The 26,825-nt window shown below is 32.5% G+C and overlaps 2 protein-coding genes across 30 annotated transcripts in view; one reads left to right on the top strand and one right to left on the bottom strand.

Moving 5' to 3' along the window:
• Positions 1-26,825, bottom strand: part of LOC130902297 (coiled-coil domain-containing protein CG32809) — a 373,790-nt gene that overhangs the window by 112,245 nt on the left and 234,720 nt on the right. The window lies entirely within an intron of this gene.
• LOC130902301 (nicotinamidase) overlaps positions 11,647-26,825 on the top strand; it is a 31,299-nt gene continuing 16,120 nt past the window's right edge. The window contains exons 1-2 of the mRNA XM_057814327.1: positions 11,647-11,749; positions 23,835-24,021. Coding sequence (XP_057670310.1) covers positions 11,664-11,749; positions 23,835-24,021 — 273 coding nt within the window. The 5' untranslated portion in view covers positions 11,647-11,663. The remainder of the gene's footprint in view (positions 11,750-23,834; positions 24,022-26,825) is intronic.

Raw genomic sequence — 26,825 nt, 5'->3', positions numbered from 1 at the left:
GCAAGATAAAATCAAGTGGATCTCATCCTAAGGCAAGTGTACGATTTAGGTTATTCATTGGATTGTTAAGATAACTGTAGCCGAGAAAATCATTTCCTTAATTTTAAAATGGTTTGAGTTAAATTTTTTTTAGCGTTCAAAAGTTTTTCATTTATTCAAGTTGATATATGCACAGGCAGAAGCGAAAGGTCATTTTTTAGGTCTACAACAGGCAAATATTCAACATTTTGAGATCCTGGTTCAAATTCGGACCTTTCCGACCAAATTTCCTTCACTACTCCTACGACTGAGCTCCAATACTAGAGATCTTGCCTCATAATCTGTTCTATAAAATGAATATCGCCCAGCATCTTTTTAATTCGCGCTCATCCTTCAACTTGGCGTCACTGAACTGAGGAAAGACTTATATCGTAGATATTTAAATCCTCTTGCCTCTTTATTTATAGCGCTCACAAACTATTTCATTACATACACTGAACCACTGAATAACCCGTCATATGAAAACTTCCTGTCTTTAAATACAGTCGAATATGTCAGCCGATCATAAAATTTCGAACTTTCGAATAGAAAGGATCTAAAGAACAATAAGGATATATTCTTAAATTTTCTCAACTTTTTGATTGGTAGTAATGCCAGCCATAAAAAATTTTCAGATTTCCGTATCGACATCAACTTACATGTGAAGTTTATTTAATTGAATATTTTAAAAAAATAGCTATGTTTGTTTGCAGCAACTCATTAACTCGATGCAATACACCACCCAGATAGGTATTATTATTATTATTAAAAATGTCTTTATTTTCTCTTTTAATTCCCTAGATAATTTTAGAGAATTGGATCCAAGAATATCCTTATAATAACAGATTCTCATCAGCAATCAGTAAAAAGTAAGTATATAGTACATACCGCATTTTTTAAGAAGAAAATCCAAGAAAAACGGTAAGGAAAAGCAAATCAGAATCAACACGAACCTTACGAAACCGTTAAAAGTTATCACACATGACTATATATTAGCGGAAAATCACAAACCAACGTGCGAGATGTGCAATAGTGAATCTTAATCGACTGTTTAAAATATAACAACGAATGAAAATTGAATCAACTACCAAATTCACTGGAGAAGGTAATTCAAGAAGACCCAAAGAAACTTATGAACTACCTGAAAGACTGCAAACTAAGTAATAAAATCTAGATTTAACGATCGAATGTATCAAACCTCAATTACTCGCTAATAACCCTGCGTCGTTGATTTGATGCGTAAAAAAAATTCACTAGTTACATTTCATCTAATAGATTTACACATATAAACGTTGGCCGATGTTCTGGCGATCCTTGTGACATGTGTACGTCTGGATGCAATGTTGTGGTTGTCCCTGGTATATAGTTGTGACTTCCAGAATCTTTCAACTGAAATATCCCTGAAAAGCACCTGAAAAAAAGGGTTTCAAATATCGATCGGAGTTTTAGTTTTCGAGAAGGCAACATGACTGACGTTGATTATAATTCGTATTAATATGTGGAGGTTTTAATTTATGATGACTTTGCTATCAATTAAATTTGAAACAATTTTTCAATCAAACTATGTGATTAGTTAACCATGCAGAAGCCTACACCTACTGTTGTGGATATCACCTGCGTGATTTGCGGCTTAAAGTTTTTCTAGAAGATCTTTTGGCAGAAAATAGTTCTGAAAGTTGGACATTTTTTAAAACAGCTTGACTGAGTGGTCGTTTGAGCCCTACTATAATAAAATGGATGAAACTGCAAGTTGAAACTTTATGCAAAACTAGTAACGTTTTTTGATAGTTTTTCCTATGGTATAACTACTTTTTAATAATATTATGAATTAAATTTCTACACAATTTATTATGTATAATCTATCACGAGTTAGAACTTTATCTATTCAAAATATGTGATTGGAAAACAGTTTTATTTAGAAATGTACAAAATAATTAATATTTAATTTTGTTTTAGTTGAAAGGCTCATTCATTAAAGGAGGAGGTGACATTGTCGTTGGTCAAGAATACACCGATTTTGATAAAGGTCTAGATGACGGTATAGAAGGTGATATAACTGGTTTCAACTTCGTACTATCTGCTACCACTGATAATCCAAAATATTTTCAAAAGCAACCACTAAGCAGGATTTATCACATACCGCCTATAAAATATACCAAGTCACCTATAAATTATTCGGTTGCATCACGAATCATTCCTCTCAAACCTACAACATATGAAAATTATAAAACTCTTCCTAGCGCACTTGAAAATGAGAAGCAAGAATCTACAGGATATGAGGTGGTTGAACCTACACGAGATTCAAAAGGTCTCTTGAATCTTTTTAGGAATATGTTCGCTGATAATAATCCACCAAGAGTGAGAGTAGTTCAGAAATATATGCCAATGAAAACTTTTAAATCAAATAACAGAAGATCAGCTGAAAGGTTTTCTCAAAATGAAATAGGAGAAGTGAAGAAATCTCTTGGATTACTTTTAGTTGAACTGAGTTTTGACTGTGGATATAAAAAAGGTGCACCTTTGAGTGGTCCGAGGGTTCTTATTAATTGGACCCAAAGTCCAGTGAGAGTGTTCGGAGGTGCTATTTTGAAAACTATACCTGCTTTCTGCTATGAAAATTCGGTGAAAACTTTGATTGACGTTTGAAACCCTCAACGGTGGACAATTATAATGATAAAGAAATTTCGAATGTGTGATGTAAAATGAAGTGCAGATACTTTGAGCACTAGTGTTGTAAATTATTACACAAATGTGAATTGTTAATTTGAGATTAAGTTTGTATTTATTTGTGAATATGTGAAACGTAATTCTGGTCAAAAGCTTCATATGAAAAACTCAAATATCAGAAAAATTTTGTAAAATTTGTTGAAGTGTAAAAGTTTATTAGCAATAAATTTGTGTTATTATTGTTATTTTATCGTTACACAAAGAAATAGTGATTGAATATGCACAATTCAATTTCAGGTATTCCACATACCATATGTTATGCAAAAAAGGAGAACCAAATGTTTTATAAGATATTAAGTTTTGGAATAGACAAAAAATAACAAGTTTTCATAATTGAATATGTGTTTTTCAAAATATTTTGCATCGATTCAATATACATTTATATGGGTTTCAACCAATTGTCGAAATATTTTTTTCCATTCTAATTGAAGAACCTCCGAAACATGTGATTAGAATGCGTAAATCGCTTCTTCAGGTGTAGAAAAAAGTTGATCTCAGAATTTGTTTAAATATACGGAAAGAAGAAGAAATCATTGGATGCCAAACAAGGACTGTAAGGCGGATGATCCATCAATTCGATGTTTTGACTGTTCAAAAACATTTTTTTTTAAGTGATGCGTGGTCGTTTTCAGAGATTGATTTCCCTGATTTTTTCAAACACTTTTGGCAATCAAATTTATCGTTCTACGTTGCTCTGATGGGACGGTGGCGTCATGACCAGTTATTACGGAAAAACAGGTGACCATTTCCTTTAGGTAGACCTATATAGTCGAGTATTGTTTAATTTAGGGTTTATTTGCATAGATCCATCATTGGTAGACTGTCATAATTACATATACGTCTGTTGAAGCATCGTGATTGAAGTTTTTTAGCATTTCTTTGCACCAATCGACCTAGGCTCTAGTTTAGATTGATTGTCAAAATATTCATACAAAATTGAATGTATGCGAGTAGAACTAATGTCCAGGTATGCTCCAATATCACGGTATGTGACATAATGATCTTGTAATATTACGATTGAATTGGAAAAGTCAGCGAAACCAGTGGTTAAAGATGGTGTTTCATCACCAAAAATCGAAGTAAGTTAATCGGTACACTGCTGTTGGTTCAATCCAAATGTCAACGTCAGATTTGATATATTCACATCATTGTTGCCATTTCTTAAAATTGATTTGTCAATAGAGGAAACAAGAGAACTAATTATTACTTCTGTGTATGTAACTCTATATTCGTGTTAATTATAATAAGTTTTTACGAGGCTTAAAACAGTGAGTAGTTAATATTTACAGTTTTATACTGAATTTCTTGTTTTCCTTCATTTAAGCTCTTGCGATGAAAGATATGGGAGAGATATAATAAAAAACATTCACACTTATTTACTTTTTGCATAACTTCTGTAGACGCTACCGTCATTACTTGCAAACCCTCTAGAGAATTCTTCTAATTCTTGTAAACCCTATGGAAACTTCTTCATAGTGGTAACCCCCATCGGCCATCCACCTGTTCATCCGATTTCGTGTCATATAGAACATATGTATATTAACTGTTTCCCATTTTCGGAATAGGAAGTATTGGTTTTAATATTTGTCTATCCTACGTTCATAAATGTATTGTAAAACCTACCCTGACTGTTTAATATAAGTTCTTCAAAAGCAAAATATTTTAAAAAGAATTGTTGGGTTTGATACGAAATTATTCTTATTTTCATTCATATTATGTGGAGAAACTTCATGAAACCAAAAGACTAGCTACCATTTTCTGAAAAAAACCGAATATATCAAACTTAATTGATTTAATATATACGAAAATAACTATTATATATGTACTTTTACTAAAATTAACTTTTTTGAAAAACACGATCGATATTGATAGAAAAATAACGAAAACGAACTTCAAATTAATTTGGTAACAAGCGCCTATTCATAAACGTTTCCATTCACAAAATATTGATCAAACTCCTCTAATGACGTTATATGGGTAAGAACGAAGAGCATCGATAATATCGTACGCCAATATGACGTCGCAGAAACGTTTGTCTGTATATTATGCAGTGATACGGAGACGCCACTAACGTTAATGAATGAGCAGTAACAACTTGTTTATTATAGTCAATATGAAAAGCAAGACAATAATAACATAGAAGTCTTTATATCATTAACATAAGCTCGTTGAAGATAATTTAAATCGTCGGCTAAGAGTGTCAACCTGCTAACTCTGCTTTTGGTTAAAAATAACATTTTTATACAGCGCCGGGAAAGTGTTTCCAACGAGTGTTTGGTAATGTTTCACAGATATAAAGCCGAATTTTTGTGCCGTTTTAGACAATGGATGAAACGTGGGTCCATCACATGATACCTGAAACAAAACAACTATCAAAACAATGGACTGAAAAGGAAGAACCGGCTCTAAAGAAGGCAAAGACCATTACATCTGCAAGCAAAGTCATGTCGTCGGTTTTTTGCGATGCGTGTGGGATAATTTCCACTGATTATATTGAAAAAGGAAAACTATCAAATCAAGCTAAAATAACAGCATTTGGCTGAGAAACAACTGTTGTTTCATCAAGACAATGCACCAGCTCACACATCCGTTATTACAATCGCCAGAATTAATGAATTAAATTTTTAATTTCTACCTCATGCATCCTTTCCGCCATATTTAACCCCCTCGGATTTTTTTCTGTTCCCAGATATGAAAAAAATGGTTCGGTAATTAAAGATTTTACTACAATGGATGTTGGCAGTTAATGGCTATTTTGAGGATCTTGACAGTTCTCATTATAAAAAGGGTATCGAACGTATTGAACATCGCTGAGAAAATTGTATGGAGCTGAAAGGAGGGGCCAAGTACTTCTGAGACCATCCTCGTATATTATATAATAAGTTTGCAACCTTATGGATGAAAAATGGAGGAAAAAAAAGAAGACAATGGTCTAAAACCTTGAACCCCAAAATAAATTCCTTGTTTTCTTTAAAGTTGATAAAGGAATTCCGACTAGAGTCAATTGGTTGGCTAAACTATTTACGGATGATTGAGGTTGCATATCTCGTATTCTCAAGTCTTGTGACGCCTATAATGCGAAAGCAGAATTGTGACTCTAGGATAAAAATCTCAGATTTAATACTGTAATATAAACACCAAGTCTAGGTAAAATTATACCTGAAACTTGTTATTTCTATTATAAGGATTCTCAAGGTCTATACAAAGGTAAGTAATAGGTCTAAGTTAGTTTTATGATTTATTTAGATTATTAGTAACACCAAATCAAGAGAGAAATACAGATGAAATATTGCGAAGCAAACTGAAGCATAAGCAAGAGTCTGACGCATTTGCTTACACAGGAATTCTTAAAACTGAAATGGAACAACAGGTCTTTCCATCCTGTCAGTTATCCGTCGAGTTTTGGCTTCTCTTCAGTTTTTATCTTTAAATCCGAGAACTGATATGAACTGATATGACCGTATAAAAGGACCTTGAAATTGAAATTGATATTTACTCTTACATCACAATCTATTTCCTGAATTAGTTGGTATACAATGTAAACAAAACTACTCTCATCGCTCCCAAGGTCGAACTAAAACTAAACAATATTTAACCCATGAAGGACAAACATTTTCTAAATTGTATGGTAAACCGCTGTTTGTGTTTGTGTTTCGAAAATATTCACGTGAGGAAATATTTATCATAGGATCCGATTGATATTCGTTGTATACATTATCATTGTGATGTAATTTATTTTTCCGTATTATTCAAAGTACAATTTTGAGGACATTCGATTATGAATCTACAATAACGAAACATATTTCCTAAGATTTGAACAAGTTTGATTTGTGGGAAAAGATGTTTTTAATGAAATCAATATTTGATTTTATTTTTTCAATACTATGACTTGATGAAATTTTATTCAATGACCAGTCACCAATGTCGTACCACACAATGAGTCCAATGCTTCTAATGTAGTGTGAAAGTCATTGGACGAAGTTTTGCTTCCAACGTTGACCATGGAAAGTCGGTTTTCTTCACCTGCGTCAAAGTAGTACCGAATATTGGAACGAAACTGAAACCAACACTTGTTGTACAACTACATAATGTTAGAATATTTATACTTATTGTATGGCGTTCATCACTTTATCGCTTTGTTGTTAAGCCAACGTGGAAGGTGAATGATGATGCAAACTTTGGACGCATCTTGTAGTACCAGCTTAAGTTTGTCTCCAAATGAAATATGTTCTCATTAAACGTCATCAGCACATTAATATAGTTATCAAGGAAAAATCAAAATTTTTTTAATAAAAACAAGTGTGTAAGAATCAATATTTTGTCTACCAAATTCAGAAAATGAGCTACAGGGACCGGCAGAAGTATTCACTTACCAATTCTAGTTTTTTACATCTTAAAATCGTCATTTGATAATACCTTAGTGTTTTAATTTTCTTAGGGAAAGTGAAAACCTGTGATTCATTGTTCACATCAAATTATTTTGGTTAATTATATATATATATATATATATATATATATATATATATATATATATATATATATATATATATAAAAGGGAATTACCTAGGTGAAAAACCCGATGGAAGCGGTAAAACAAAAACGGCACTCACCAAAGAAGACTTCCAGCACTGCTTCGATCAACGAAAAAAACGTATACAGAGTAATTTTTATAATAAAATCCTTTTTCTTAACCAGTCTCGTCATTTAATAGCCATACCTTGTTGATTTGAAAATTCTAATTGGATCGGTTATCTCAATGAACAAATTTAAGTAAAAACCATGCGGCAGGAAGATATTCGAACAAATTATCACAATTTTCTATATACAAAACAAATTTACTAAAAAAATTTCGCCATAAGTGTGCTAATTCTCTATTAATAACATCCGCACATTTTTCAATTATTTCCGTTCCTTAGTATCAATAATGGGGTGTCTGGTGTTGCAAATTTTAAATGTTCACACGAAAAAATTAATTGGTGTCGAATCCAGTGAAGGAGCTGGTGAATGCATTAGTCTATGATGTCTTATTTAACAATAATGATTTTAAATTTTTTTCTACAATGAAAACATAAATCTGCAAGATTACATGTCGTTAACAAATATTTCGAGAACGGATATATTGATGTCAAGTTCTAAAACTTTGCATATAAGGTGCCCCATTTATGGTTCAATCGGAAACCAAATGAAATTTTTCTAAATCCAATTCAAAATAATTCGGTTGAATTTATCTTTCTCATGAAGTTCTTGACATACTAAAAATGTAAAATGTCTAGGATTTGTATATAATATTTCAAGGACACTTATTTCGTGAAAACACAACTCGAATCTAAACAGCCTGAACTCAATATTCCTTAGAATCATATTACATTTCGTTTGACATTATAAAAGTTTCTTACTGCAACATAGCTGCAACAAATTCCTAACGTCAAATTGATTTAATATTTTGTGTCTTGCATTGCATTGCACGTTGTATTGCATCATGTGAAGCAGCCTTTAGAATCATAATACTTATCAGTGAGAATACTTAGTTAATGATGTTTTTTCAAGCCAGATTTTCATGGAAGAAATATCGATCCATATGAACTCTGAGCTTTGAACTTTGAACTCTTCATAGTTTTTAACGAAGGGATTGGTTTATGAGGAAATTTACTTGTGAAGGTATCTCAAACTTTATTAAGTTTTTGTCACGAATCCCATACACTGAAGCCATTACGCAAAAAATTTGACAGTCAAGTATTTCAGTGACGGACTATCAACAACTCTATGTAATATTTCATTAGACGAAATAATAAAAGATTGCAAGCTGACAGGTACAATTATTACTAAAGACGTTCAAATATTGGCACACGCAGCATTCGCAGATGATCAGAAAAGTGTAAAGAGACTAAAGGGAACATTATTGAAGATCCAACAGGAAGCTAGTGGAAGGGGGCTAGAGCTAAATGAAGAGAAGACTAAGTATATGGAGTTGAAAAGATGAAAAAATGGCATCAAACATAAGAATACAGAGAAAGGGAAATATATATTCACGGGGGTTAACAATTTTAAATACTTAAGTAGAACAGTTAATAACAGTTAACAACCATAATGAACGAAAAGAAATTACTCAAAGGATCCAAGCAAGCTACTGAGTATATCATAGATTCCGGCTCCAAATGCTATGCAAAAAAATCAGTAGACGTACTAAAATGAAAATCTACAGAACAGCAATGAGACCAACAGTAACCTATGGAGAAGAAACGATGAATATAACAAAAACTGATGAAGAAAAACTTAACACCTTCGAAAGAAAAATGATAAAAAGAATATATGGACCAAAAAAGTTGAGTGACGGACAATATAGAATCCTTATGAACGCTGAAACTAAATAAATTAGAGACAAATAAGGCGGATGAAAAATAATACTGAATTTAATAAAAAACAGAATGGAACTCTTAGGAAACCGGCCCAAAGAAACCTAACTAAAAACCCAATTGGAAAGTTATAAGTGATCTGAACAAAATGGGAGTCCGTGGATGGTGGTGTAATACCCAGGAAAGAAAAAAATGAACGTGGATTGACTCACCACAATTAATGAGTCAAACAGCTATCGATTGGGCGGTTACTATTTCTATTGGAATGTACAACCAAATATAATATATTTCAGTGGTATAATGTTATAAAATACAGAATATCAAATTATATCCTAGATTTTCTGTCAATATAAAAATATATTGAATTTATTTCTTAGTGTTTGAAAGTTGATATCTATTATTGATAATCAATTAATAGAAAGCTGAAGAATGAAATTCCTAACAAGATTTATTATCAATATTGATTGAACTTTTTATTATATTTTTTATGTACTGTGGCAACAGACCAATTTGATGTTATTTTTATCTACGATTTGCCTATGAAATATCTTCTTCCACCTTTTATGTTGATAAAAAGCAGTAAGTGGTTAGGTTAGGTTAGGTAAATTTTACTGCTACTTACGTAAATAAATAATCCTCCTTGATCCGTTCGGTAGAGTTTTTTTTTATTATCATCATTTGTAATTTACGTTGCTATTTTAATCTCTTCCACTGTTACATAACTGTAAAACTTGAACTGTAATCAAATGGGAAATTATTTAATTTATTATTTAGTGAGGTCCATGAGTTCTTATCCTAGCATGGAAATAAAGGTCATGGATAAAAAAGCTGTGATTATTCAGTCAGTATCTTCTCCCTTTATTCCCACATACTTTTCAGAACGTCTGACTAAAGCTTCTACGCCTTTAAGAAAAATGATGAATCTTTATAGTAAAACTGTTCGTACACTGCTGTTAAATCTTTCAACTCTTAACTCGGATTTCAGCTTTGCGAACAAAAATAGTCGAACGGGACCAGACTAGAGCTAAATGGTGTCCTCAACCTCTGTGAAGCCACATTCGTGTACAGTAGCCTTGGAAAGCTGAGCAGTATAGACTAGAGTATTATCATGAAGCTGATTTTTTCACGCCCTTTTCCGATAATTTTTTGACGCAACTACCTCAATAAGTCAGAGTTTACGGTTGAATTTCATGATCTTTGCTTTTATGGCACAGGTTGTCTTTTCCGATGTCAATTCATGTATTTTTATTGGATGTGGGATCATAGTAATACACCATAGTTCCATTACTCGTTACAATCGATGAGATTACACTTTCTTGGTCCCTGCGGCAAAGCTCTAAAAATCGCTCACAATATTCTACTCATATAGCATCCTGAGAACACTTGTTTTGGATATGCCGGTCTGTGTTGCAATTTCTTTTGTTTTAAGGTGTCGGTAACTTACAACAATTTTTTCCTTTAAATCAATGTTTTGTGGAGGTCATAGGAACTTCTGCACGTCGATAATCTTCTAATGATTCTCTTCCCCAGCAAAACAATTTTTAATTGATGAAAATGATGGACACAAATCACCGTGAATAGTTCTCGCTCTGTTTTTGATTTGTGTCGGTGTTAATTCTTCTTTAGTTAAGCGCGAAACTCACTGTGAGACATTTAGCAAAACAACTTGACTGGATCGGAGCAGCAAGTTGAAACTTTGCTCAAAACTTGTTAAGACTTGAAGAGTACCTTTCTCACATTCTGCAGGACGTTTATAGAACATACCGGTGTACATTTCTCGCATTTCTGTACCGTGAATTTATAGAATAAATCATCCAACATTTCGCATACCGCAATTCATTAATGGAATATATATATTGTTCAACATGTTCCATACCGTAATTTGTTAATAGAACATACCGTTCAACATCTCGCATATTTTAATTTGTTAATAGAACATACAGTTCAACATTTCCCTACCGTCCGAGTTACTTCTACTGTTATAACTAAAACTCGATAAAAAATTGTTTGATTTTATTTAATTGATTTATTTTTGTCATACTTGATTCAAATCTCCGTTATCTGGAAAGCTTTTGGTGATAAAAAGAGAACTTAAACGATCCATGTCAAAATTAACCGTTCGTATCATTCCGATCGCAATATTCAAATTCATAGAACAAGTTTAATGACAGAAAAGTTTTTTTATCTTATTTTCTCAATTTTAAATTTATTTGCTATCAAAAAATTATTAATTTATGGCAATATTGTCCTAATGTACTGTATACCTTTATACTGTATACCTTTTGTATGTGTATAAATGCTGTAATCACTGTTATCAATATTTTATACAGTAGAAAAACTTTTTCAAGGATTTGTCTGATAAAATTTCAATATGTATTTATTCAATCATTTGTTATCAATACTAAAAAATGCACAATGCTTATTTGATCCATGTTCTAGCGCCCCTCGTATAATGAACATCACAGTCTTAGGGTGTAACTTTGGCAACGGCGCAAACGATATTGACTAAGTTTGAACATCAACTACTTGGCGCTTGGCGCGTAGTTTCACCTCAGCTGCAGCGTCATGTCTAGCACAAATTTCATTGATTTTGTGAACACCAACACCACGTGCGGTATGGACGCGTGCTTCACGGCTTTTGACAAAAACTGGTAAATATCATTAATCTAACATTAATTTTGGGTAGTTTGTCGTAGCTAGTGAAAACGGAATAACTTTTTGTCACTGGCAGCTTCTCTAACTAAAAAAGTGCTTTCTACTTTTTGTAACCGTTATCGTTGTTTTTACCATGTATACAAAATGGAGTGAGTTTTTATAAGTGTTGATGATAGATGGAGCTAGCTTGATTTATAATCGTTCCGGAGTTTTTTAGAGAACTGCAGTGGAATTTAACTTTTAGTAGTAATATATTGAATAATGCAAATTTTAAACAATAATAATAAAAAGAAAAATAAAATGTTATGACGCGTATTCAATATTCTTTTATATATATTACGAAAATTAACTTTATTGACATATACTACAAAATTTACTATGAAATAATTATTTTCCGAAAATAAATATTTTTTATAACCATCTACCCAGAAATATTTATTTCAATATTGTTATATCCAACTTGAATCGAACTAAGATGCAGTGCCGGTTTCAGCATAACCAGCGTCCTGGGCAAAATTTACCCATTGTCCCTTATTAAGTTATAGAAGTTAACAATTTCATTTCCCACTTTCCGAATTCGTGAATATAATTTAGATATTGTAAATCTTAGATAAGTTTCCATTATTATGTATTTAGAAAAAACTCCTTTTGTCACTAACTTTCAATAACGGGTACGGTCAATAATATTATCAATACTTATCCCTATATTGCAACAAATCTTGTAAGTTGCGATCTTTGATAAAATTTGAAACAAAAACACTAGTAAATGAATCTGGAGATTTTGGACTTATTAGGAAAGGTACGATTTGTTAATTTTCCACGCGGTATAGCTTGGAAGGCTTCAACGGCAATGTACTTCGGGGTTAAATTTTGCAGTAACGGTTTGTCCGTATGGCAGAAATTCTGTATGTCTCGGAGTTTGTCCCGTCCATCTTGGAACATCTTGTGTCACCTATCCTACTGAGATTCCGAGAAACAATCATTCTCAAGTATTACGAAAGTCTCCGCTGGCATTTTCTTAAATTATATACCACTGCTCGATCTTTTTTTCATTGTGACTTCGATTTGGAATAATAAAAGCGTCTTGTCTTGTTTATCCAGAAGTTCAGAACTCTTCGTGAATCAGTTAGATAAGGCTCACTTATTCCCAGCCCTGCACCAGAACAGACGCTGCCACGTATATCTTATTTTTAGATGTTCACAGAATTAGACATGATTTTTCTAAAATCTGTATTGTTCTTCTTCTTCTTCTTCTTCTTCTTCCGTGTATTAGGTGTAGTCGCTTGTTTTATCTTAGAGATCCTTGCCTTCTATCCTGCTTCAAAGTTGCCAATCCACCTTTTTCTGGGTCGGTTGGTACTCTTTCGCCCCAATGGGGATTTATCGCGCGCTATCTTGACCAGTCTCTTGTTATCCATACGCACCTATTCGTTGACGTCATTTATTTTGCACAATCTTCTGATATTCTCACTTTTTTCCATGTCCAGTAGGGTTTTTCCGGCTATCCTGCGTAGTACTTTCGTTTCTGCTGTTATTTTGGTTTTCGCTGTTTCTGCATGCTGCTATTCTTAAGGCTTTGATTGTTTACTCTCTTATTTCGTTCTCCACGTCTCTAAATCCTGAGATCTCGATTCCTAGTTATTTGAATTTCATTATTTGGTGAATTATCTGATCGTCTACGACTAGCTTACTTCTTATCGGAGTTTTGGATGTGGTGTATGACCACATCTAAAATATTCGGGAACTTACGAGTAAGTGGCGAGGCGAGGCGCCTTTTATGTCGACGTCCTGCGTTGCATTCTTCCCTACATTTGCTACTGCATGAATCTTTAAATTATGATTACAATGTGAAAAAATAGAAATCTTATGGAACATCTCACTTATTGAATGGTTTCTTCTATCAGTAGGTTTACAACACGACTTTCGCGTACTTCATAGAGTAGAATTAATTTGACAAACTACAAATTTATAAAAGTGAAATGATTTCATAAATAAACATTATTTTTACTAGAATCAACAGGGCCTGTATATAGCGGATTCATTTATCACATAGATTAAGTACATAATTTTTACGGTTAGTTTCATTCACTAAAACAAATTCTTCTTTAGACGCGGCGAAAATGGTGTGTATAATACAAGCCGCGAAAATCAATCAAGAAATAAAAATAAATATTCACAGCCGTGATATGGCTTTAAAAACTTGTGAAAACCGGTTGGCTTACCCCGGTGGGAAAGTTGAACCATACTCAAAAATTTGAATTTAGCGCGAACAAAATGTCGTTGCAATCACACACATGAAAAATAAAACAATTTAAAATGTGCCACCATTTTGCATCTTGGATATTTTGATCTACAATGAGAATGTAAGATGTGTTTTTTAAAACGGGCTAGAAATTAGTACTTTCCGGTTTATTTTTAGGTCAAAAAACTTATTTTGTCGGACCGAGCCAGAAAATTATTTTGATAGTCCAGTAAAAGCTTTTACCGGACTAATTTTTATTTACTTTCCGCCCTATCTTTAATGAAAAAAAATAATAAAATAATTAGTGTAAGATAGTGGTCAATTGATTTCTGTAAAAACAGAGTTTTGTATTATTTAAAACTATGAAATAACTTGACATATTTCGACGTTTAGTTAGATCATTTATTATTATTAAAGGGGAAATAGAGCTAAATTTGGATAGGAAGTATATAGCGCTACGTCCAACCAACGTTCCTCATCGACTTTTCTTTATTAGTTACATTAAAGGAAAATGTAACAAACAACCTGTAGGCATACATACTGTAGATAATGCTCCCTCCAAAATATCTACATTTTTGAAATTGCCAAACCCAAAGGAATACACAGGGCATTGCTTTAGGCGTAGTTCGGCGACTTTGCTAGCTAACGAAGGTGCTGACATCATAAACTTGAAACGACATGGTGGTTGGAGTTCATCTCAAGTTGCCGAAGGCTACATTGAGGATTTAGTTCAGAATAAGATTGATATAGCTAACAAAATTCAAAAAGCAGGTAACTCAAACACAGTAATTGTCTCAGAAACTCATTATAATGTAAGCAATTCAAAAAATCTCACGTCAACAAATAATTTTGAAATACCGTGCTCACAGATAAGTAATGCTAATAATTGTACGTTTATTATAACTATTAAAAAATAATGTTTATATTTGTAAACCAAAAATTAAAGATTGTTATAAAAATGTAAACTGAATAATAAGAAGTTTAAGGTACAATAATGCCCGTTTTAAAAAAAATTTGTACGTAATATGTCCCGAAAGTGGTCTGTACTTAGTTACGTAAATTTATTTTATGTGATTGCTATCGGGTTTATTGAGGTACGTATTATATCTTACTATTATTCTTTTACCAGATAAATGTAGTTTAAAGAGTGCATCGGAAGTTTTATACTATACAATAAAGTAAATGTGAACGGGAGAGTTGTACCAGGGTGGGTGCAGGAAACATGCTTAATGGTTCATATCTCCTTTTGTTGGAAGTATGAACTTACCACATACCTCTTTAAAATACATGCAAACAAATAAAATGAACAAAGAAGAAAAAAAATTCTAATGTACCATAGAAGAAGAGGATATATGTCTGTTTAAAAAATGTTAAATAAGTTTGCTATAGATAAAAGTACATTGGAACAATATAAATAAAGATAGAGTTCATATATTTGAAGAGAAACTAGCATCGTAGGTATTTGTAATAATTATTTATTACCATACAGTAGAATGAATTTGTGTTTGATCAAAAAATTTGCGAAAATGATTTAGAAAAAATTTCCTAACTTCTTGGTGATAAATAACTGCTGCAAGAGATTGGATTCGAGGTTTCTTTTCCAGAAAGAAAATGCGAAACAACAAGATAATAGAAGCGAATTCGTCGATAAGAAAACCAATATAAGAAAAAAGTTCAAATAAACTTTTACGTTAGCGAAAAAGAATTTGATAACGAAAATCGTTTCTCTGATGAAAATACTAAGTAGAATTATGATATTTAAAAATTGTTCGTGTTGCTTTTTTGTCAAACGAATAATGCATCTTTTCTGTTGTAGATATTTTTAGGGTGGTGAATAGGAAGTAAATTGATTGTTTAAAAAGTTTATTGTTGTCATATGGTTCATTTCTTGCTGGAAGTACTAACATCAAGCTGAATATTGTGTAGAATGTAGAATTATGATTGGAGCAGATAATAATTTTCCTTTCTCCCCATACCCCGGTTTAGATCTCCCTGCTGGTAGATAGAATCGTATCATATCCTATTTTTTATTAACATGCCAATCATATTCATCTCCGCGTTAAACAAAGAATACAACTATTCACAAATGTACCTACTAGAGTGAGACTCTCTAAGCCTTAGGTAAAAAAGTCTTCGCTATAGCACAGAGGTGTAAAACTCGATTTTGCAGAGGGCCATATAATAAATTTTGAATTCGTAGGTGCGCCAGATTGAACTTGCTTGCTGCTAAGAGATGGCAATACTGTCTTTATCTCTCACTTGTCTAGACTCGCGCTGCCCTTGAAATTACTTATAAACATCCGTAGACTTGAAGGTACGAGAGGTACAAGAGAGGAATCGAAAAAACTCGCTCTAAAAAACTTGATTCTTTTTTCTGTGACACATTGCGATCGCGGACCTTATTGATACGGCCCAGGGGCCTGAAGAGGAGCGCGGGCCGTATCTTTGACATGACTGCCATAGCACAGTTCTAAAACGAAGTTTGTATGAAAAATAAAACAAAAAAAATATCGATAATTCCATTTATTTCATGATTTTGTAAGCACTTGATTTTGCAAAGACTCCATCGATTGTTTTGTTGCAGCTTCTCTTGAAGATACTGAATACTAAATAAAAAAATGTTCAAATTTGGTGATTGTTCAAAGATGTAGATAGCAATTTCTATTGGATACATTCGTGATATTTCTTCAAAAACTGCTTCAATTCTATTTGAATATGAATAATGTCTTTTAAATAGAAATTCACCAAAATACTGACGATAATGAGATCTAGTTCTTCCATAACGAGGTGTGTTATCACGAATATCTCGACAAAGTCGCTCAATATTTTGAGTATGAGCATTGCCAAACCTAACCTAACCTAACTTAACCTAACCTATCTAAATTTTCAACCTCGAAAAAGTATGTGAAGAAATAATTTCCGCACCATATATATGTTAAATTGATGAGCATAATTTTCTCCACAACTTACTAAAATTTCAAGGAAATCGGGCGTATGCCACCCACCTAAATTAAATAATTACCAAATTTTAAATAGAAGTGACTAACGAGTCACTGTTCTGAAAGCGTGGGGTGCTCAATATAAATAGTTCGAATTTCTCACTAGTTTTATTTCGAAGAACCTAAATCTCTTCTTCGGTAGTAGTAAATCTGAATCGGCATTCTGGATCCTCGCAAAAAAATGGCTTTTTTAAAGTAAACTGCACTGATTAACCATATTCTGTGGTTTAAAATCCCCAGTTCAAAAATTAGATATTACCAATGAATCACTGTATAATTCTCGTTCCCAATATGATTTTACGATGTAATTATTTAGTTTGCGTAGTTACGTTTTATTATCAAGATAATCTGTGAAACATCCAAATGTCACGCTGCTTTTTAAATCTTTCGTGAATCATCAACAAAAAATAAAATTTTATTCACACCTTTTTGTAAAGGATTTACATCAACATTCAATGGAAAGATGAGTTCCAGTAATTCTGAACGAATATAAAAAATATTGTTTCATAAACATATAGAATTTTTTCACGATGGGAGAATATTAAGAGAAAAACGTCTCTTGAGGTAACAATTTTAAGTTTAACGATTTATTTTTTGGGTTACACAATAGATATATCTCTATTTTGCAAGCCGTAAAAAGTTAAGCAAAGAAGCGAGAACCAGAAGACTGTGCATTAACCAGAATAAAACAAAATATATGATGATCTTAAGACGATACATAGAGTACAGAATAGAAACAGGACGGTACACTTTCAAAATAACAAATGTTTTAAAATATCTGAGTGTAATGGTAGGAAAAGAAAGAGATAAAGATATAATCAGGTACTGAACTATGCTGGAAGCTAGTTCATAATAAAAATGATTACAAAATTTAAATATTAATAATCTGAAATGATACCACATATTCTATTTACGCTATTGCATTATTATTATTCATCTTAGATAGTGGTGTGATTTTAATGGGGTTTGCTGCATCCAGACCAGCGCAACGTATTGGATATCAAGTAAATTGCTTTTTTCGCGATTAATCAAACTGTCTAAATTTTAAAGACGATTTGAACTGAATAAGAATATACTATAATAGAGTGTGTGTGATTCTGTAGAGTGTGAAGGTGCTTTAAACTTAATAAAAACTAAAATATTTTGTAAATATTCCTAGGAGGGTAATTAAAAACGAAAAGTAGGCCATTAAAAAATATTTTTATAGAAAAAACTTGCCAAGGGGGTAAAAAGTATTACAAGATATACTAAAAATAATTAGATTTGTAGTTGTTACAAAAAATGTGTAATATTATTTACCCTTCTCATATTTCTATTGCGATAATGCTTGAACAGAAATAAGAGTCATTAGAATGGAGGCATTCTTCTCATCGGTTCAATATGATTTCAAATTTCAATTTTTTGGATCATATAAATTGGCTCTTCTCGAATATTATAAATTGTTCGGCTGATTTAGATTCAATTCTAAGGTTAGCCGCACACGAGCAACTTTTTAGTTTCGGTGATTAAATAGTTTAGTTGCCCGCTGCTGTTCCAAGCGCACACGGGCAACTAAATAGTTGCTGTTTCAAAATGGATTTTGTCGAGACGGCATTAATGAGCACAAGGCTTACAGATGGCCAATATTATAAATTGTTTGAAAATTTAAAAAAGTTCCCAATTAAATGTTTTAATTATTTCCGCATGAGCAAGGAAAGTTTTAAAAAACTGTTGTTGTAAGATATCGTATTTTGTTTCAAAATAAAAACTTACGATGGGATGTAGGACCAGAGGAAAGGTTGGTAGTAACTTTAAGGTGAGTAAAAACTTATTCAAAATGTACCTCCTTTATTAGAAAACATATATAAATAATAAACAATATATAAAAAATGATTAAATACACAAATAGACGATTGGTCAGATTCTTCATCGTTAATCCGTAATTGATTTAGATCAAAACTTCATTCTTTTCTCTGGAAAGTGGAAAAGAGCTGAGCCGCAGAATATGCCGATTGATATGTATAATGATTATAACAAGGAGCTTGTTGGATGGGGGAAATTTGGACTGACGATATGGAGCAGTTTGAATTTCCCCCGGCCCGACTTGTGGTATTCGTTGGACTACAACCAATTAAATTCTGTTGTTATGCTCACCGACATCTGAGTACGAACTCGTCTCATCACATTCACTATTTCAGTCCGAGCGACGAATTTTTCGTCCTCCTTTAATTTTTTAAATGAGGGGAGAAGAGATAGAATATTTGTCTTCGTCGATTTCCTTTTCTTGTTTAATAACTAATAATTAGGTTTTTGTTCATATATTAATATTGTTGAATCACTTCATGAATGTAAATTACTGTATCTATGAAATAGCATTGTATCAATATTCAATGTGATAAATAAAAATTATAGTAACTTTTTTCTGTTTTCTCATTCGCACCGAGCTCATCCCATTTTTCTACAAACTCCCTACACAATTCACTCCGCATTTTTTTTAAACTCTTATCAGCATATTCTTTCATTTTTGTATCAAACAATGCTGGCCTTGATTTAACAGCTTCGATATATAATTCAACGTTTAGCGTCATTGTTCATTCGCAAAGAAATGAAACTGGGAAATCACGAGCAACTTTTAATCGCCAGTGGACGGTCTCAGTTATGATTGCCAGTGAACGGACCCTCTAATTGAGCAACGTCTTCAGATATGATAAGAAGAAGAATTAAAAGCTATTCGGATAGAAACTGATAATATGTTGTTCCCTTTATTGGTTAACCAATTATGTACAGTACTATGCAATTGTAGACACTAGTGTTTGCAGAGATTTTCATTGGTTTGGTGTTGCTGTGGACATAACTGTTCAATGGAATAATTAAATGGATCAAAGGACTTGTAAAATGTAGTGAAACTGTTCGAATACCTTGTGTAATGGTGATCATTGTTTGAATTTCATGGTAGCGGCCCTGATACCTGATCTTAAATTTTACTTTATAGCTCACTAACATAACGTTTTCAGAAATTCAAATTGCGCTAGTGCTCATGTTGACAGTTTCGTCCGCGTTTTGCATAAATTAAACAGTTAACGAAGTGTAAACAAAAACGCTCGCGCTCGTGTTCATATTCGCGCCGTGTTCGCGCTGGGAGATGGCCAATTTTTATGTTCGACGCTCACGTTACAGCGCATAGCCAATAAAAACAGATATCTAGGTCAAATGACCACGCATGCGCAGCAGCAATAACCAAATACCATACTTATATGTAGCAATTTAATCGAGAATATTGTTATTACAAATACATTGAATTATTATTATCTTATAGAATCAAATACATCATTGCATGAAATTTGATATTACAAATCTTTTAAAAACATGGTTGTCATATTTTAATTGATTGTAGTTTTTTTCGGCTGGCTTGAATGTATCCAAGTTGTGTATCGAATGGTTTGTGTAGTATTTCGAAACTATTGATGAATTGAATATACCAGAGCCGTTACTCAATCTATTTTTCAATAGATGAAATTTCAGTTTCTGACTTCCCACATATCAACATCAAACATGATACAAAACTAGCCATACAAATTAAGGTGAACTGGTTCTTATCATTACACATCCACATTCCTGGTAGCCCACATTCCTGGTAGCTGCACATCTGTCACTAGTAAACTTCGTAAGAACAAAGATGAAGTACATAAAAAAACAACTGAGAAATTTTGTCTATCAACTCTGGGATATTACTTCAAATACAAATACAAATTTCATCAAAATACAACTACATGGTTTCAAGATTTGGAATATTGCAATCTGATGTGATTTGTCTATGATTTTAGATTGAAAATTCTTGCGAAATATTTTTAAAGAACGAAGTCAAACTTTTTATTTCCTTTGAAATACTTCCCATAATTTGCTGGTCTTCTAAATATCAAAAGTGATATCGAAACGTTTACTTTAGTAGTTTATATTTTTAGGAAAAGTTAGAGGTTGTATTGTGATAAATCTTTCGAATTAAAGGACTAATCTTTTTTGACACAGTGTACTGTAATACAGAACGAAAAAAATCTTCAGTCTATTTTTAGTCTAACCAAATTAGAAAGAAGCAATCACCATGGTGTTTGACTTTGATTAACGGACTTCTCTATTTACAGCATTTTTCTATGATCTCTCGTAAATCTATTCTGAGGTTTGAGGAGTTGTACAAACCATATATTTCTTTACAAATATGTTTACATTGCTGCAATCGATTGGATTGGATCAAAAATTGCAGTTTATGCCTTTCGTTCCTAGGAGCAGGGACGAAACTTCAACATTCTCTCCCTATAAGAAGTATACGCGTGCATTACATTATAAAGGATAAAAAAATCAAACTTTTGACCCTGTGCGTCATGATGCCCGAGGCGAAAATAGATGTACAACTTCCGTCCTTGCTTAAAATTACGTGTCATTGACTGATGTATGATGAAAAATCGTGTACACTACACCGGTCGAAAGCTGAATCCTCGGTCTTGCGCGTCATGATGCCCTTATCATCGCCTCGGTCGAAAGTACGAACTTTCGTCCTTAGTAACAGGGAGAAAACTTCGAAACTAACTCCCTATAAGAAGTATATGCGTGCATTATATTACGAGCGATTAAAGTTAAATTTTCGGCCCGGTGCGTCATGATGCCCGAGGAAAAAGTAAATCTTCAACTTTCGACCCTGCGAAAAAGTACATAGTTTCGACCGAGGTTTGAAGAAAAAACGTGTACATTACACGAGCTGGAAGCTCAATTTTCGGCTCCGTGCATCATGATGCATTCGACATCGCCTCGGGAATCATGAGGCGCAGGACCGAAAATTCAACTTCCGTCCCTTGTTTCGCTAGACATGTTAATTTTTCTATTATGTACTAATACCGACTTTATGTACCTCTTACGTCTTTATCATTTCCTGTAACCTTTTTCCATACGAGTTTTTTCCAAGCTTGTCATTCTGTTTGAAATATACTCATAATATCTGACTACACTCATTCAATAGTGCTCTCTTATAAATGATCAGTACAAGTATGAGGTAGACAAAAGTTTGTTTTTTGTTCCTATAGAATTACAGTGCCTTTTCATTTCTTTATTCATTTACTAGTGGGATTCATTGCCACTATTTTAACAGCGGATAGGAAACTCTGATAACTTTTTATTTGCAAAATGATTCAACCTTCAAACTTTAACCAAGTGACAAGGAGGATGGTAGGTGAAAAGGGCATAAATATTTTCTATAATTACAAAATTACTCATCCGCTTTAAACGCTCACATACAGTTTGATAAAGAAAATCTTCAATAAATTTGAAATAAAAGTCGCGAATGTCAAGTACATGCAAATGATTTGAAAATCGTCTTCTAAATAAAAATTCGGCGACATATTCACTTATGTGGTAGTTTCGATGACCATATTCAAGTATGCCTCCACGTGTGTCATGCCAAACACGCTCCAGAATTTGCGCAATCTCTTTGCCTGGGTCAATGGAATTGTAGGTGTGCTTACATGTAAAAGCAGTCTAAAAGTATATGATTAAATAATTAAATACATGGATGAGCAGAGAGATGGATAAATGGATGAACAGATGATAATATAAGTAAACTAACCTAACCTGAAAACGTGTTTTGTCTTTTCGATAAAACCCTATAAAATATATCACAATTCAATTATCTAATTGTATCTAAAAAATAGTTTCCAGGTGGAGAAAAAATTTTTGGAACGATTCTAAATAATTACTTCTTTTTCCAAGAAAAAACCTCTCGTATATATTAGTGGATGACTATTGTTGGAAAAAGTGGATATACCACTAGTTTTAGTTATGGGTATCTATCAAACGAATCTACAAATTTACAAAAATGCCCAGCTAAGAACTCGTCATGATTGAATAGCCATTGGAAAAATAAATTATCTTAATTATTATTAACAAAACTAGTGAAATCACTAGTATCAAGAACTAGTATCAAAATCACCTTCAAACGCTTCGCAATCAATTCTAAAATGAACAGCCACTTCTTATGAATTTATTCATCTATCTTTTATCAATATCTCTCACGCGATAGAATTTCGGTTCGTTACCCTTTCAAGTTGACAGTAATATGACGCAACCACAATTACTACCGATACCATTTTTTCCGCTATTAAATAATCGGTAAGCTATTTTCGAAATGTAGTTAAAGAAAGGTCTAATAAATATCAAATTAACAGTGATTGAAAGGTCGTCGTTATACTACAATCGAAAATTATTGGGATGTGTTTATATTTCCAGAGGATGCCATATATATTCATTGTGGCATGTAGCTACCAGAGTAATGCTTTTTGTCCAAAAATAGACAAAATGTGATTCACATTTTTTGTTAATTTTTGTACACAATTTTTCTTCTCTAAACATAAATACTGTGAGTAAATATATCCCATTATAATCTTTGATCTTTTGGCTATTTTTTGATAGTTTTAAAATTCCATACATGTACGACTCCTGTGGTTCGTAGCAAAAACTTGTCATCATGATTTTTCACGTCCCCTTTTTTGTCAATTTTTCTAACCTAAACAATTTTGCATACTCCTAAACAAACAAAATCCACACCGTGCAATATTCGTGCTATAAGGTCTATATATTACAAGTTCAATCAATTTTTGACGAATCATCATAGATTTATATATGCTGGAATTGTCTTGTTGGATCGTTTGACCAGATACCATAATATCTTTATATATAATTGCCCTCATATATGCATTATCAACTTACGGATCTGCAGAATCAATTTGGGGTTTGCATTATTTTTGTTCATTAAATTTATGTGTCGTGTCGGTATTATTTTATTCTTGTTGATATAAATTTTATTTTTTATCGTTTCAGTGATAATAAACTGGATTTAGAAGAATTTAGGATACTCTGCCAGGCTTTATTTAGAAATAATAAGGGCGAAACTTATGAACTGAAGGAAAATGAATTAAGAGATGTTTTTCGTATATTCGACGTCAATACTGATCAATATATTGATAGGCAAGAATTCACATTTTGTTGGCATAATTGGATAAAAATCGTAAGTATAGAAATAATATATGTTTTATTCGTTTTAACTTGGTACATTTCATATATTTTATTTGTTTCAACTTGGTACATTTCAGCTTTTTTGTACCTATCTATTGTAGCCCTAACCAATTAAGTTAAATTCATGTGTGTAGTTGTTCATCTCATTCCGTCTTTACTTGGAATTAATTTTATTTATTGTTATTTTGTGATTTTGTAATCACTACTTCATTGTATATAACATCAAGGACTGTCCCTTCCGACGTTTTCGTTTCATTTTATATGTCCTACTTATAATTTTCTCCTTCTTCCAATAGCTACATTTCCACACATCCTCATCTGAGTAGTTGATACATACAGGCAATTGCAAGTTTCTGATTTCATGTAGTTGTCTATTATATATCATTTTTTATTAGTTTCATTGTGTATAATATCTTTTTCGTCTTCGATGATTTTCTCATTTTTTCTTAATTTTTTTTATCGAAAGTTTCATATGGATATTTCTATACGAAATTAACGTTTCTTTCAGGGCTCATCCAGCTGTACTCAGATTATATATATCTTCGTATATATGTTGAGTAAAATGAGGATTATAAAAAGTAATTAGTTAAAATAAACTTTTATGTTTCTAAATCGTCTTGATTTTGGATCGCTTCTGATTAAAAATATTTTTTTTTTCAATTTTTTAAAGACGGCTGTCACAAAAAAGATCTGTGATAATAAGTTTGTTTGATAGATCTATCCAACTATCATACACTGAATTTAGATGCTTAACTATTCAAAAAGCAATATATATATATATATATATATATATATATATATATACAAGGGCTTTCCCAGAACTATAGAATTATATCAATGGATACAGAAGGACAACAGAAGGACTATATATCAAATACCTTGTAAGGATTGTGACGTTGTCTACATAGGGTAAACATTTCAGTATTTATAAAATAGATTGGAAGGTCAACAATATGAAAAAAAATAAAACTGCATTCACGAACCAAGAAATATCAAACAAAGACATGAATTCGATTGTAAAGATTCGAAAATTCTTGAAACGAAATCAAATACATGAAAAGAATTATTTTAAATGAAAAGAGATTTAGAAACATAGACAAATCAAAAGGTGTGGAAAATTAGAGATTGAAGAAATGAATTTTTATTAACAATAAACTGTTATCAACAAGTAAATAGGTTATGATACAACAAAATTTCTTCTTGTATATGATTAACTTTGGATAATGAAAATAAGATATAATATGAAGCTGGAAATTTTCACTTGAATCACATTTTCTATTTTTCTACTACTTTCACATATCTGTTTATATTGATTTGAAAATGTTTTTCCAGTTTGTTAATAATCAAACTCAGCCCCTAGCATAGCGTGTGAGGTTGTTGAGGGAGTGGTCTCATCTTTGTAAAATTCCTGCAATTAAAATTGCACGTTAGTTACCTACAATATAAGGCAATATAACTATTTACACCAACTAGATTCAAAATGTCGTACTAAACATATACTGACTACCTTCAGCATGATGCTCAGGTACAGTACTTACTACGAATAGAATCTAAAATATCTGCTCTGACCTTGTTCTTATATAGTTCAGTCTGCTCCAGGCTTCTTCTTGTTACTTTCTGAAACGTTTGAGTGTAAAGTAGTCGAAATAAGTAAACGTCCTTGGTCATTTTGGAAAATTTGAGTTAAATAGAGATTATGAAATCCACCACAGCTGGTGAATATCTTATATTTCTCCTAATATTTTCAACGAGGACAATTTTCTTTCTCTCCATTTTCTCAGCATTTGAAACAAAAAAATTGCAACAGGTAACAATTATCCCATTTCCATGGTATGGTACTGGAATTTTCGTAAAAACTTATCCTCCTGTAAGTTGTTTGGTCTGTTATTATCTACGAGATAAGGAAATATTGATTTCCCAGATAGACCACATTCCAAAATTTTCTGTCAAATGTATCAGAATTGCTTCGTATGTACTGAATGGAACAGGATATAAAACAGGACCTACAGTTCATAAAAAACCTGTATCAAATATCTGAAGCAAGAGCAAATCTCTTCACCCTCAAACCCGAAATTTTGCATTGTATCTACAAATCGCTTTCTAGACATATTCTCAGTGGACATTTTGTCTCTAGCTTATCCCAGTAGCATTTATTATATGGTGCAATAAATGCACACGAAACTACCAGAAATATCTCATCAAAATAAATACAATAGAGAATATATAATATATACCGACATACGTTTTTTCCATGAAATATACGGTGGAATGACTAGAAATAGGACCCACCATCGCTCTGTATGTACTAAACAAGATGCTAAATAGTGACAGCAGAAAAATTGCACACACACACACATCAAGAAGAACATGTAAATGACTAAGACAACAAAATAGGAAAGGAATGATTGACGAAGATCAATTACCACTCTAGTATTAGTAGTGTCAGCAAAATTCCGTCTAGGTTAGCTTGAAATGCGTTGATGTAGTATACATATGGCTAAAACCTAGTGCAAGGAGCGTTTGTGCTTCAAAATCCAAGCCCTCCATGCCAATAAAGAAAGACAACTATTTGTGTCTCTGACATCAAAGTTGCCTTGGAGATTCTGAAAGCTGTTGAGTCCAAAATAGCATGGAAGCGTTAACAAACTCCGAAACCAGTAGCTAACAGAAACAAGGCAATTCTAATGTGGCAACCAGGCCACTAAGGTATACCGGGTAATGGAAAAGAAGACGTCATATCTTAGACCAGACCTCCTCGTCAACATCGAACTGAACAAATAGCAAAATGATCAGATG

This window comes from Diorhabda carinulata, chromosome X (assembly GCF_026250575.1).
Source record: "Diorhabda carinulata isolate Delta chromosome X, icDioCari1.1, whole genome shotgun sequence".
NCBI lineage: Eukaryota > Metazoa > Arthropoda > Insecta > Coleoptera > Chrysomelidae > Diorhabda > Diorhabda carinulata.
This window is presented reverse-complemented; position numbering and strand designations above follow the sequence as displayed.